The 12,368-nt window shown below is 31.3% G+C and overlaps 1 protein-coding gene and 1 pseudogene across 2 annotated transcripts; both read right to left on the minus strand.

The window, feature by feature from the left end:
• Window positions 1-3,793: 3,793 nt before the first annotated feature.
• LOC122056214 (ATP-dependent Clp protease proteolytic subunit-related protein 2, chloroplastic-like) lies at window positions 3,794-11,960 on the minus strand. 2 transcript variants are annotated; one of them, XM_042618047.1, is made up of 10 exons: window positions 11,805-11,960; window positions 11,681-11,715; window positions 11,534-11,606; window positions 9,648-9,768; window positions 9,436-9,573; window positions 6,157-6,273; window positions 5,980-6,048; window positions 5,795-5,901; window positions 4,835-4,930; window positions 3,794-4,243 (listed from the first exon to the last, which is right to left on the minus strand). In XM_042618047.1, exons 1-10 carry the CDS (start codon window positions 11,867-11,869, stop codon window positions 4,180-4,182), a joined length of 885 nt encoding a protein of 294 aa, XP_042473981.1. In that variant the 5' UTR covers window positions 11,870-11,960; the 3' UTR covers window positions 3,794-4,179. The 2 variants fall into 2 exon arrangements, with proteins under 2 accessions (XP_042473981.1, XP_042473982.1); XM_042618048.1 differs by lacking the exon at window positions 5,795-5,901 and having other exon boundaries at window positions 11,805-11,959.
• On the minus strand, window positions 8,858-9,037 carry LOC121968689 (annotated as a pseudogene).
• Window positions 11,961-12,368: the final 408 nt, after the last annotated feature.

The raw sequence follows: 12,368 nt of genomic DNA on the forward strand, positions 1-12,368 counted from the left end.
GGTCATCTCAACCATTCTTAAGATCCTAGGTGGAAAAAAAACTTAAGGTCTTAATATTTAAAAAAAAAAATATTAAAAATATTATTAGAGACATTTAATTTTATTAGTAAAATTTAGAAGGGTATTTTTATACATTACCAATGATTATTTATACAATTGGAAGTAATGACTAACTAGGCTATGTAGGAATAACTTTATCTTAGTCAAACCTCACTTCTTTATTAGTAAAATTTTAAAAATTAAAAATATTTTATGTTAACTAATTTGACAACGAATAATAAATTACTATAATATTATTAATATACATTTTAATTACTATTTTAAAAAAAATATCGATCAATTTGAACTTTGATGAAGAAAAGTCTTAAGGCAATGGTAAAATTATTATTATGTGACCTAAAGATACTAGGTTCAAGTAATAAATATAGTCACTGTATACAATAGACTCTTCCCTAGACTATCTCATTAGCGGAGCTTCATGAACCAAGCTACCTTTTTATTAATTTTAAGATCAATAAATTATCAATCAAATTTATCTAGTCAAAAATATTTAGCTAGTAAATATCAACAATATAATGAATTATTTAAGAGTGTCCTAAAATCTAATCCCTATAAAAAAAATATCAATTAAATATAACCAATAAATATTTTAAATTTATAAACCAAACTTAATTTTGATTAGTAAATTAAATTTTTATCAGTAAAAAATTAAAATTATGGAGTAAATTTTAATAAAAATAAAAACAAATTATCAACCAAATTTTAATAAAAAATTATTAACTAAATCTAACTTTAACGGTAAAAAAATTAAAATGATTAATTAAATCTAAAAAAATTAAAAATTACTAACCAAATTAATTTGAATAGTAAAAAATTAAAATCATTGATGAAAATAAATCTTCATTAAAATTTATTTTAGCCATAATTTTAAATATTTAATATCCAAACTCATATATTTTTAAATTAATATTCATATATATATATATATATATAATTAATTTTTTTAAGATAAATACATGGCAATTGGATAAATTTGAGTGGCATATCCTTCTTCGGTGGAGATTTATGCTATATTTGCATGAAAAATGTAAATAAGTAACAAATTAAAATAATTGAATTATCTTAATATTTCAATATTAGGTCAAAATGTAGGGGGAAATAGTTTAATACTACAATTCACAAAACAAGCATGTCATAATGTTTTCTTCCTTCCAATTCGGTCCGATAAACTACTTTCTTTTTCTCATATTTGAGAGGAAGATCATTCTAATTTTGAACTCCCATCTCATTTAAACTCTTGAAAATGGTGTCTCATTGTTCTATTTTGCATGTCGTTCGGCTTGCCATTATAAGTTACATTGTTAAGTCAAGTTTTGAGATGAAGAAATTTGGTTTGATTGGCAATGGCATGGTCTTTTCACTCTTTGTCATTTTTCCAATCTTTGCAAGTAGTAATACAAGTTCATCGTCCCATGCCTGACCGTGAAACAAGTGGTGGATGTTTGCTAAAAGATAATAGGACAACAACCAGGATAATAAAAAGGAAAATGATATGAATTACATTAGTTCGATGGTTTGTTTGTTTGTAGTTATTTGGTTTTCTTATAAGTTTGAGGACGACAAATTTACTATAATGAAGGCAAGGAACGATTCCTGGCTAACGCATGTTTTCAAGAAAAAACTCCACCCATCCCTCTAGTCACTTGACGGTCAATTATAAATTGACATCATGATTTATTTCCATTCACATAATCTAAAAACGGATCCTTTAAGAGAATAAACATAATCATCTTTTACCGTAAAAGTGAAAGAATTTTTTTAAAGGCAAAAATTAAAAGAACATCCCACATTATATAACGTCAAATTAATACTCCTTTTTTTAAAAACTAAATGCTCCATAATATTTTTTTATCCCAAAAATACTTTTACTTTCAATGTTATTATAATTCTTATCTACTATTAAGAGCATTCACATCAGTCTCTCTATTACTATATCTAAAATTTAGGGTAAATGATCCACTTTATTAAATTTAGATAATCACTTTTCACTACACACTACATTAAATATCCTAAAATTTCCATCATCCTTAATTTTTTTATTATTTTATTCTCTTTCTTCTATTTTTTATTATTATATTTATGCAATGAGTGGAAGAAGAGATATTGAGTGGAAGGAGAGAGATTAAAAAGAAATTTTATTTTATTTTTAGGGTAAAGGTTTCATTCCCTAAATTTAGAGAATTACTATTCATCAAATCTAAATTTAGGGAATGGATAGGGTAATTGATGCAGAGGATTTTTAGTTAACCTATCCAAAATTTAGGGTAAAATTTTTGAATAGTATAACTGATATGGATGCTCTAATATGATAAAATATAAAAAAATCACACTAATCAAAATTACTATCTATAAAATACTATCATCGGGCAAAAATTCTTAAATTCCATTAATATTATTTTAACTTGATCAAAATTATTTTAAAATGTTTTTTAGTAACCACTTAGTAGTTATTATAATATAGTAACAACTAATACTCTTACAGAGATAATTGTGATAGCTGCTATTTAGTAATAGCTATAAAATTTTTAAAATGATTTTGGTCGAGTTAAAATAATTTTAATAGAGTTTAAAATTTTTTAATCAAGTGGACACAAAAATATTTTGATATCATTATATTTTATATATGATAATTTTAATTTGAATGAAATATTATATTTTATCACATTGCTAGCAACTACCTCTCACTAGTATAGACAGTGTAGCGGCTGAAAATAAAATATTCTTAAGATAAAAAACTATGGCGGACACCCTTTTAATTTTTACCCGTATTTTCAGATTATTTATTAGCAATATTCTAAAAATAAAAAGTTCAGATAACCAATGTATCAATTATTGTGTTAAGCTAAACATTGAGCAGTAAGTCAAGTCAATTGAAGTGGAGAGCAGCAAGTAACCATCTGTGTGACTTCACTGAATTATTGAATTGGAATTTTTAATTCCAAAATATTTCCCAATCAAAACTAGAAATCCCTTATAAAACGTACAAGTACTCAAATCGTACACCAATGAGCATCACTTGGTGGTCTATTATAAATTGACTTATAATTTATCTGTTTTTTATATAATCTGGGACGAAAACTTTTGCTATAATTCAAAATATACTAATTCACTATGGCCACTTATTTTTCTTTGACATGGTTGTCCTTCAGCTCCATCTTCCACTGTGGTTTGGTACAACTCCCTGCAGTCCTAATCATAGAAATCTCACCTCAGTAATCACCCAAATCTATTCCCTCATGGAGCTGCAATTAATTTATTCTAAAGTAAATATATAGTTTTTTTCCCCGTCCCAGGTAAAAAGCCAATTGATATGTACAATTACTTTCCCATTAATGTTCAAGCTCCGTATTGATTGGTCCACTAATTATTGTGTATCCTTGCACATCTCATGATTACCTCTTTTGAAAATGTTCTCCATCAACATCACAAAACCTAATTCCAATTCAAAAGAAGATGATGAGGTCATACGTGGCTTTTGGAAGAACGGTGAGATAATACTAGTGAAATACTTACACTGGTAAAATTCTCAGAAAAAAAAATTGTATGGAATGCAAGCACACAAAAGGTCCAAATTACCATCAGGCTGTACCATTCTTTTAACAACAGAGTTTACACAATTGAAGTATACTGATAAAGGGTCTTTCTATTTGATGTACCAAATAATGAGGAAGCTAACAAATACTAGTCAAAGCTATTTATCAAGTTAAGCAATGCTATTTGAGATCCTTTTGAATTTGAGATGAACATATTTCTTACTGTTAGGGAAAAAAAAGTTTGCACTTTGAACAAATTTTACTTGTGAAAGTCCATAGTTCCATGGATGTTTAGGGCTTAATCTTAAACCAGCAAAAACAAATTAATTACAGAAGCAGTGCTTCACTATCTCTCTAATGAACAGTGAGTAAAACATAAGTTGTGTGCGCTTAGAGATTGTGATTTTAGAGCTACAAGACGCCTGACTTGAAAACCAACTTGAAAGATGTACTCAAATCCATCTGTAAAGATATCAGGTGTGTGAGGATGCGTTTGAAGCAAGAGTCGATCAGCCTCGGCCAATTCCTGGAGTTTCCTTACGAGGGGCGTCAGGCTTGATGCGTGAGGGCCTGATTATGCAGTCAATTAGCCCATACTCCAGAGCTTCTTGTGCAGTGAAGCGTGCCACATACACCAGATCCTTACTGATCTGCAACATCCAAATGCTATTGCAATCAAAATGCAAGTAGATGGTAATAAACAGGCGGGCAAATAAAAAAAGCTTCCACATAAGGATCTTTATTCTATTTATCTACAAGCTCGTCGAGAAGATTTTCTCATTTCCTACAGAAATTAAATGCAAGATGATTGCATCATTTTCCACTTTGCACCTTCAAACGGCAGTTACCACATAAATACTACAGATGTTAAAAGATGTGCTAGTGTTGGATAAAATCAAATACATCAATCCACCAGAACATATGCAAGTTGTTGACCAGAAGTGGATCCTTCAAGTTTGTTCAAGAGTCATCACTTTTTGAAGTATTCACAAATTTGATTTACTTCTGGCCAAACTTCCGTGGATTGGCACATTTAACCAATCAGGTGATAAAATTCACTCTCCTGAATATCGAGGTCCAGAAGATCAAACTGAGAACAACTCAAGTTGTACTACTTATTAACTACTAAGTTGGACCCTCATGGACTCCAATATGTTTGGTAATAATGCATGCTCCAGCATGTGCTAATCATATGTGTAAGATTACTAAAGATGCAGTTAAAAACGGAAAAGAAGACGTACCCTTTCAAGAGGTTGACCTGTCTTTTTTGACAATTCGCTAAATAGGTAATCCCGAATTCGGAGAAGTTCATTTGCTTCGTTCTGAACATCATCAGCCTGTAAAGCAAGCACTATATATAAATGAGGCTATATTTAGAGCAAAGAGAATGGAACGATGGGCCTATTGTAGATTAAACATTGTTCTTCAAAATAGATTACCCAAGGTAATCTCCATGCAATACAAAGACCAAACCAATAGTAGAACAAATTTAAATCTGAGCTGCGGATTCACTTCTGATTTTCAGTAAATAATGAGTGGCAATATTAAGTACAGCATTAGAAGTAAACATAAAAGGTTAGTTGAGTAATCATTTGGAGTAAGATATCCTTAGTGATCCAGGACCATTTTTACTCTTGCTCTTTATCAGGATCACTGGAAAAAACCTTATAGGTTATTTATTTATTAACAAAAGAATGCTAAATGGGTTGTGTGTAAAATGAAACTAGAGGACAATAGGTTATGCCATTATCTATTGAAGAAATATCCAAAATCTGAGGCTGCATATTTGAAGCTTTCTGTTTCAGATCATTAAACAGTTATAGCTTCTACAGTCCTTGGTAAACATTAAGCTATGATAAGAAAGTGGATGGTATGGGTTAAGTATTTCAGGTCGTTTGAAGACAAAAATTGATGCAACAAAGTTGAAATATCTAAAGAAGGGAAGATACCTTTTTTTGGGTTGGAGAAGAGAAAATAGTGTAATATTAGCAAAATGATGAATTTCAATCACCTTTTCCACATGTCTGAAAGAAATTGCAGATACAGTGATTGCTGGAATAGACTAATGAGAATCCCAAATGAAAGTTATGCCCCCCAAAATTTCTTGCTTTGGTTAGGGTAAACAGACTAGTTTCTATCATTTTGAGTGGAGGTAGTGTAGATATCAGTGTAATATTAACAAAATGATGAATTTCAATCACCTTTTCCACATATCTGAAAGAAGTTGCAGATACAGTGATTGCTGGAATAGACTAATGAGAATCCCAATCATTTTGAGTGGAGGTAGTGAAATAATTAAGAAGCGCATCTATTTAAAAGAAATTCACATAAGAAATAACATCTTATAAATTAGCATTAAGAGAAAGCTAACAAAAAGGGTTAGAACCTGGCCACGAGCTACTCCGGCAGGTGTTTGAAGCGCAATTTCACAAAGAGGCATACCAGACCGGTTACCCTAAACAATGATAAAGAAGAAGAAACAGAAATGAAGGTAGCAAGCAAATGTTACAAGAGAATGGATGCTTGCAACCATTTTTTTTTTTTTTTGGAAAAACAGTTATACCTTCTCTCCGGCTGCAAGAATATATGCTGCCATGTCATATGCATAGCCCACACAGTGGGTTGCAACGGGACTTTGTAAGCTTTGCATAGTGTCATATATAGACATGCTTGGAGTAAGCTGCAAAAGAAGCCAATCATAAAATTCTTACCAATATGATTAACAATATTTTCTTGATTATGATACTTGATAGAATCTAGTTTATCTAATTTATTATATTTATCTGATAATTACAGCTAGGAAAAGAAAGTGCAGCAATTGAGATAATATTATATGCGTAAAAGATGAAAACAAAAAAAGTTAATTTTATTTTTGATGATGCAAATACAAACTATTTAATGAATACAATAATGAAAATTCAATATAGAGACCAAAAACTATAGTTAGTGCCGAACTCAACACCAAAATTGAATGAGGTTAAAAAAACTTTAAAACTAAGGTAGTTAAAAGTATAGGGTCAGATTATACTTCTATTAAGTTTTGGAAGAGTTTAGGAAATCAAGGTAGTTATTTATTGAATTAACATGCATGGGGAACAAAGGAAAATCTTCTAGTATTAGCCTATAAGAGGTGATGATGATATGCATTGTTGCCCTAATTATAGAGGGATTGAGCTAACAAGTCAAACCATGAAACTTTAAAGAGTCATTGAGAGAAGAACAAAAGATAAACTTGGTTTCATGCCCATAAGATCAAGTATATATTTTATTTAATAACATAACTAATGGATAAATATAGAGAAAAGAAGCATCCACATATAATTTTAATTAATTTAGACTACATTGACGGGAGTTTCATGCATGAGGTTTCCCTTTTAGAAGTTCATAATAAAATCCTAAAATAGCAATCATTATATCAATATGACTAGAGATATGTACAATTATTCAATTGCTAGTGCTAAGTTACTAAGAGCAAAATCAATGACTTCTTTTTAACTTTAGGTTTTCATGAATGCCTAGCTTAAAGACGATTATTTAGAAATAATGGAAAATGAATTTACCAACATACAACAATAATAACAACAACAACAACCAAGGCTTATCCCACTAAGTGGGGTTGGCTATATTGATCATTTTACGTCATTGAGCTCTATCTCCTATTATATCATCATCTATACTTAAATTAATTTTATCTTATTTTATTGTTATTAACCAAGTCTTTTTTTAGACTTAATCTTCATCGTTTGATATGCGTGTTTGTCATAGTTTCATATCGCCTAACTGGAGCATTTATTAGGCGTCTAAGTACATGGTCATGCCATCTTACGCGTGTCTCTCGGAGTTTTTCCTCAATAGATGCAACTTCGACTTTCTCTTTACTGCTCTCATTTCTTATTCTGTCCATTTTTGTATGTCCATACATGCACTTTAACATCTCATCTCTGTAATTCTCATCTTCTGCTCATGTGCCCGAGCTATAGCCCAACATTCAGCTCCATATACTATAACAAGTTTAACTGCGATTTTGTAGAACTTTCCTTTAAGTTTTAGAGGTACTTTACAATCATATAAAACACTCGACACTCTCCTTCATTTCAACTATCCTGCTTGTATTTTATGTAAAACATCTCTTTCAATCCCTCCATTGTTTTGTAAAAATAATCCTAAATATTTAAACTTCTCAGTTTCAGACAATTCGTTATCTCTTATCTTAACAATTATTTCATTACGTCTAATATTGCTAAATTTAAATTCCATATATTCTGTCTTTATTCTACTAAATCTAAAGCATTTCCCTTTTAGTATTTCCCGCCAAGATTCTAGTTTAGCATTTACTCCTTCACTTGTTTCATCTATCAAAACAATATCATCTATAAACAACATGCACCACGATACTATGTCTTGAATGTGTGCAGTGAGTTCATCCATAACTAGTGTAAAAAGTTAGGGACTTAGAGCTGATCCTTGATGTAACTCTATCTTTATTGGAAATGTTTCAGTTACTCTACCTGAAATCTTTACTCTGGTCATTACATCCTCGTATATATCCTTAATTAGTTCAATATATGTTACGTCAACATTTATCTTTTCTAGAATTTTCCGTATAATTTCTCTTGGGACTCTATCATAAGCTTTTTCTAAGTAAATGAATACTATAGATCTTGTTTTTGTTTTCGATATTTTTCAATTAGTTATCTAAGAAAATGTATAGCTTCTATTGTTGACCTTCCAAACATGAACCCAAATTGATTTTCGATCACCGTGGTCTCCTTCCTTAAATCTTTTTTCTATTACTTTTTCCCAAAGTTTCATGGTATGACTCATTACTTTAGTACCCCTATAGTTTGCACAATTTTGTACGTGTTCCTTTTTCTTATATAAGGAAACTAGAGTACTTACCCTTCATTGATCAGACATTTTTTCATTTTCAATATCATGTTAAATAATTTTGTAAGTTATTCAATACCTTATTTCCCTAGGCACTTCCATTCAATATCATGAATTTACCAACATATTCAAAATAAATTTCCTTTAGTGATTAAATAATTTGCATGTGCTAATTAATGAGAATGTAATAAATTAAGTCTGAAGCTTGAATTGTGGACACAAATCCTCAAAATCAAAGGTTTAAAGTAAAGAACTATAAAAAAAAATGTGAACCTTCACTAAAATAAATTGTGAGGAAATAATTAATATGAACTAGCCATTGCGCACACACATTGCATGTGTAATATAATGCATGAAGATGCATAAATTAGTGCCTCAAGCCCATAAATGCGACTTGGTAAGTAGTGCAACGCAAGGGCAACAGTCGAGAACCCTAGCAGCAAGCTACTATAACGAACTCTCCCTCATAAAAAATTAATTTAGTTTTTTATATCAGATATTAAACTGATAAGAACAGATACTACACTTGATCTTAGCCAAAAGGCCAAGAAAGGTATACTTCCTAACGTTGCCGGTCCAAAATATTTATAGAAGCTTCTTCACTCGCGGTGTTCTCAATCCTAAGATGTGGGACTAAAGAGAATCATGACAATGTATATTTTTTATAGAAAAACAACTAGAGAAAATTACTAATAAGTTTTAAAATTATTTTAAGTGAGAAAAGAAAAGAGGATATTAACGTAAAATTTAATTTTGGACTTCACCGAAAGTAGTTATTAAAGGGTCCATATTCTTAATTAAATAGTAAGATGATATGCAGGTCCTGTAAATAAAAAAATTTAAAAATGCTAGATCTATTATTGAGCAGGGAGGAGATATTGATGATAACATGCTAACATTAAAAAGGATTAAGAGAGGTAGTTGAATTAAAGGAAAGACTTTAGTAAGCACTCACATCACCACCTGGGCCATTAATATAGAGGTATATTTTTTTTGATGACTCGATGCTGTCAAGATACAGCATTGTTGCCAAGACTTGATTGCTGTATTCTTCATCTATATGTTCCCCAATAAAGACAACACGCTCTCGGTACTACAAACCAACTAGTTAGTTGATTAAATACAATCTAGTATACAGTTGATCAGAGAAAAGCTATTGCTTCTTACAAGGGCATTCCATAGATCAACCCATTGCCAAGTTCCTTCACCAGGGGTTCTGTAGGGAACTCTTGGAATACCTATGGGCATCATAAATACCCGACCCCGTGAACCCTTCTTTGCTGAATATCTAACATACATAAAAAGGATTCATATAAGAAAAGCAATAAGTCAAGTGACAAACATGCAATAAATATAAATTATAGAAAGAAGTACAATAAGCTGGTCTTTTTGTTATATTATCATTTAATCATGCAACCAATTGAAAGTCTAAATTTATTACAATTTTTAAAAATCTCTGAAATTTCAATCACATACAGTAAAGGGATCATCATGATTCACATGGATAAACTATAACACAAGAATACATCAAATTGAATGAAATAATAGGTCAGAAACATACTTCAATTTCCTAACTGAAGTTTGTATATTTTCATAATTATTCAATGAATGCTAAATGCAGTTAAAATCATACTTTTTGTATGATTTGCATGATAAAATTCTGTGAATAAGCCATGGACAGAATTTGTCCATGTAAAATTTAGACAAAAATCTTAAGAGAAATACCTGTAAATATCAATGGATTCATTCTAATCAATCTGGATGCTATCAACTTCCATAATTTGGACAAAGTTTACCCTTATAATCAAGGTCTCAGAAAGAACAAGTTGTGCAGACAGCGAATGCACACAAATAAAGCTTGCATTTCTATAACTCAGACATTGATCATAATTCACTACAATAGGAAAAAGTTTATAATACAGAGTGAAGCTTATCATCTCATTATTTGGCAATGGACATAAGAGTTCTGGATGACTATGTTATGAAAATAGGACGAATATGTAATATCATCAAGATAAAGAATTATACCGCATATTCTAATATTTTTCTGTTGAGAACATAGTTGTAAACAAATCATAGTATAATAATTATGCCTATGAGTATGCTAACAGTAAATTTTCAATAAAAGACCATTCCAATGGAGACTAGAATCAACCGAGATAACCTATCCTCCATCCATTTTTCAGAGAAGGATAATCCTCATCAGTCAGTCAACAAGGATAATACAGTACTCGTGCTCCATGTCTTGAAGCTGGTAACTTGTTCTATTCAGCCTTGCTTTATAGTCTATATCACAGTCCCACTTCCAAGAAGGAGAAGCAAATTGTCCTGCCCCACCTCATCACCAATGCAACACTTCTTTCAACTCCCAGCTGGCAAGAAGCAATAACGAAGAGAAAAAAGTTGCGGAGTGAATATGGGGCACTGAGAATGGTAGTACACATTCCTCCTTGCTTGCCATTCCAACACAATGCTACAAGGAATTAATTAATGCTTACTTGATCAAATTACTATTAATTCAGATAATATTGGACATGACTCCATAATCCAAGATAATTTAACGTGACCCAAAGATACAGCTAAGAGAGACAAATCCTAAAAGTGAAACATCACAACCTGAGTATGTAAATGGGAGACATGTGCTATATTAATTTTAATAACTTTTTACATTACAGAATCTTTAGAAGCTTCAATCAATCTTTAATCATGTAAAATTAATTTTTAAAACATATTATAGTTTTATATTATTTTGCATAGTTTTACATTGGCATGACCTGCTTTTGACATGGTTATGTGATTAGCATAACATAATCTGAATTGCCACCTCAGTAACTATAGAAAATAAGACAGTAACAACTTAGCTTTGCATAAAGAAATCAAATCCCATCTCGTTAGATTACAGGAAATTAAATTCGGCTAGCAAACAAGCTCAGATTTTTCAGACAGTAACCATGAGAAAAACATAAAGACGAACTTTACTGTGGCCCGCTGCTTTTGCAAAATATTTCAGAACAAGAAAAATCAACGCTTGAATTGACAGTCAAAAATCATACCTCAAAGAGATGCTTTGATTAACCCTACTATAGAATTCAGCGTTAACATTGGAAGGTCCACGCCTAAAGGTACCTGCTTCGGTGAAATGAGAAACAATTAGTCTACCGAGAGAATCTCTATCTCTTCCAAAACATGAGAATCGGTACCTGACTTGGGGCCAGCAAAGCTCTTGAAGGTTAAGCTGCCAAGGACAACGGAACAAAGGAAGAAAAAGCGGCATTACATGGAAGCACAAGTAGACGAAATTGAGGGATGGGAAAAGGGATTCACCTGGGAGAGTGCCTGTGGTCAAGTGCCACAGGGCGACAGTAGGCGGATTGCAGAGAGACCGCCATGGGAGAGGGCTTCGAAGCGATCGGCAGCGGATAACCTGAACGAGGGTTTTCTAGACTGGATCTCGGATCCGTTCGGGTTTGTGTAGATTTATTTGCTATTTTTATACCAAGCCCGACCCAAGAGAAGCTAAAAAAATATGCCCAAATTTTCTATGAAAAACAAATCAAGGACTAATTTCGTTGAAATGCTCATTTTGCCCCCTAAAATTTACAATGTTTTTAAAACACCGCTTATAGTTTTAAAATTCTTAGACAGTTTATGTGTCGTTATAAATTGTTCAGACTAAAACAATGCCCAATTTTTTTATTTTTTTTTTGATAATTCATATCTAAATCTTACAATTATGACTGATTCGGTCCTTAAAAAAAATTTTATTTGTCATCCGGATAAATTTTAAAGCACAAATGAAATGGTAGTCAGCACAATCCTTACCAACAGCCCGGGAAAGAAAAGACTCAATTTTAAAGTAGTAATAAAAACGAAACGAATTTGTGTGGA

Source organism: Zingiber officinale, chromosome 3B (assembly GCF_018446385.1).
Source record: "Zingiber officinale cultivar Zhangliang chromosome 3B, Zo_v1.1, whole genome shotgun sequence".
Classification (NCBI taxonomy): Eukaryota; Viridiplantae; Streptophyta; class Magnoliopsida; order Zingiberales; family Zingiberaceae; genus Zingiber; species Zingiber officinale.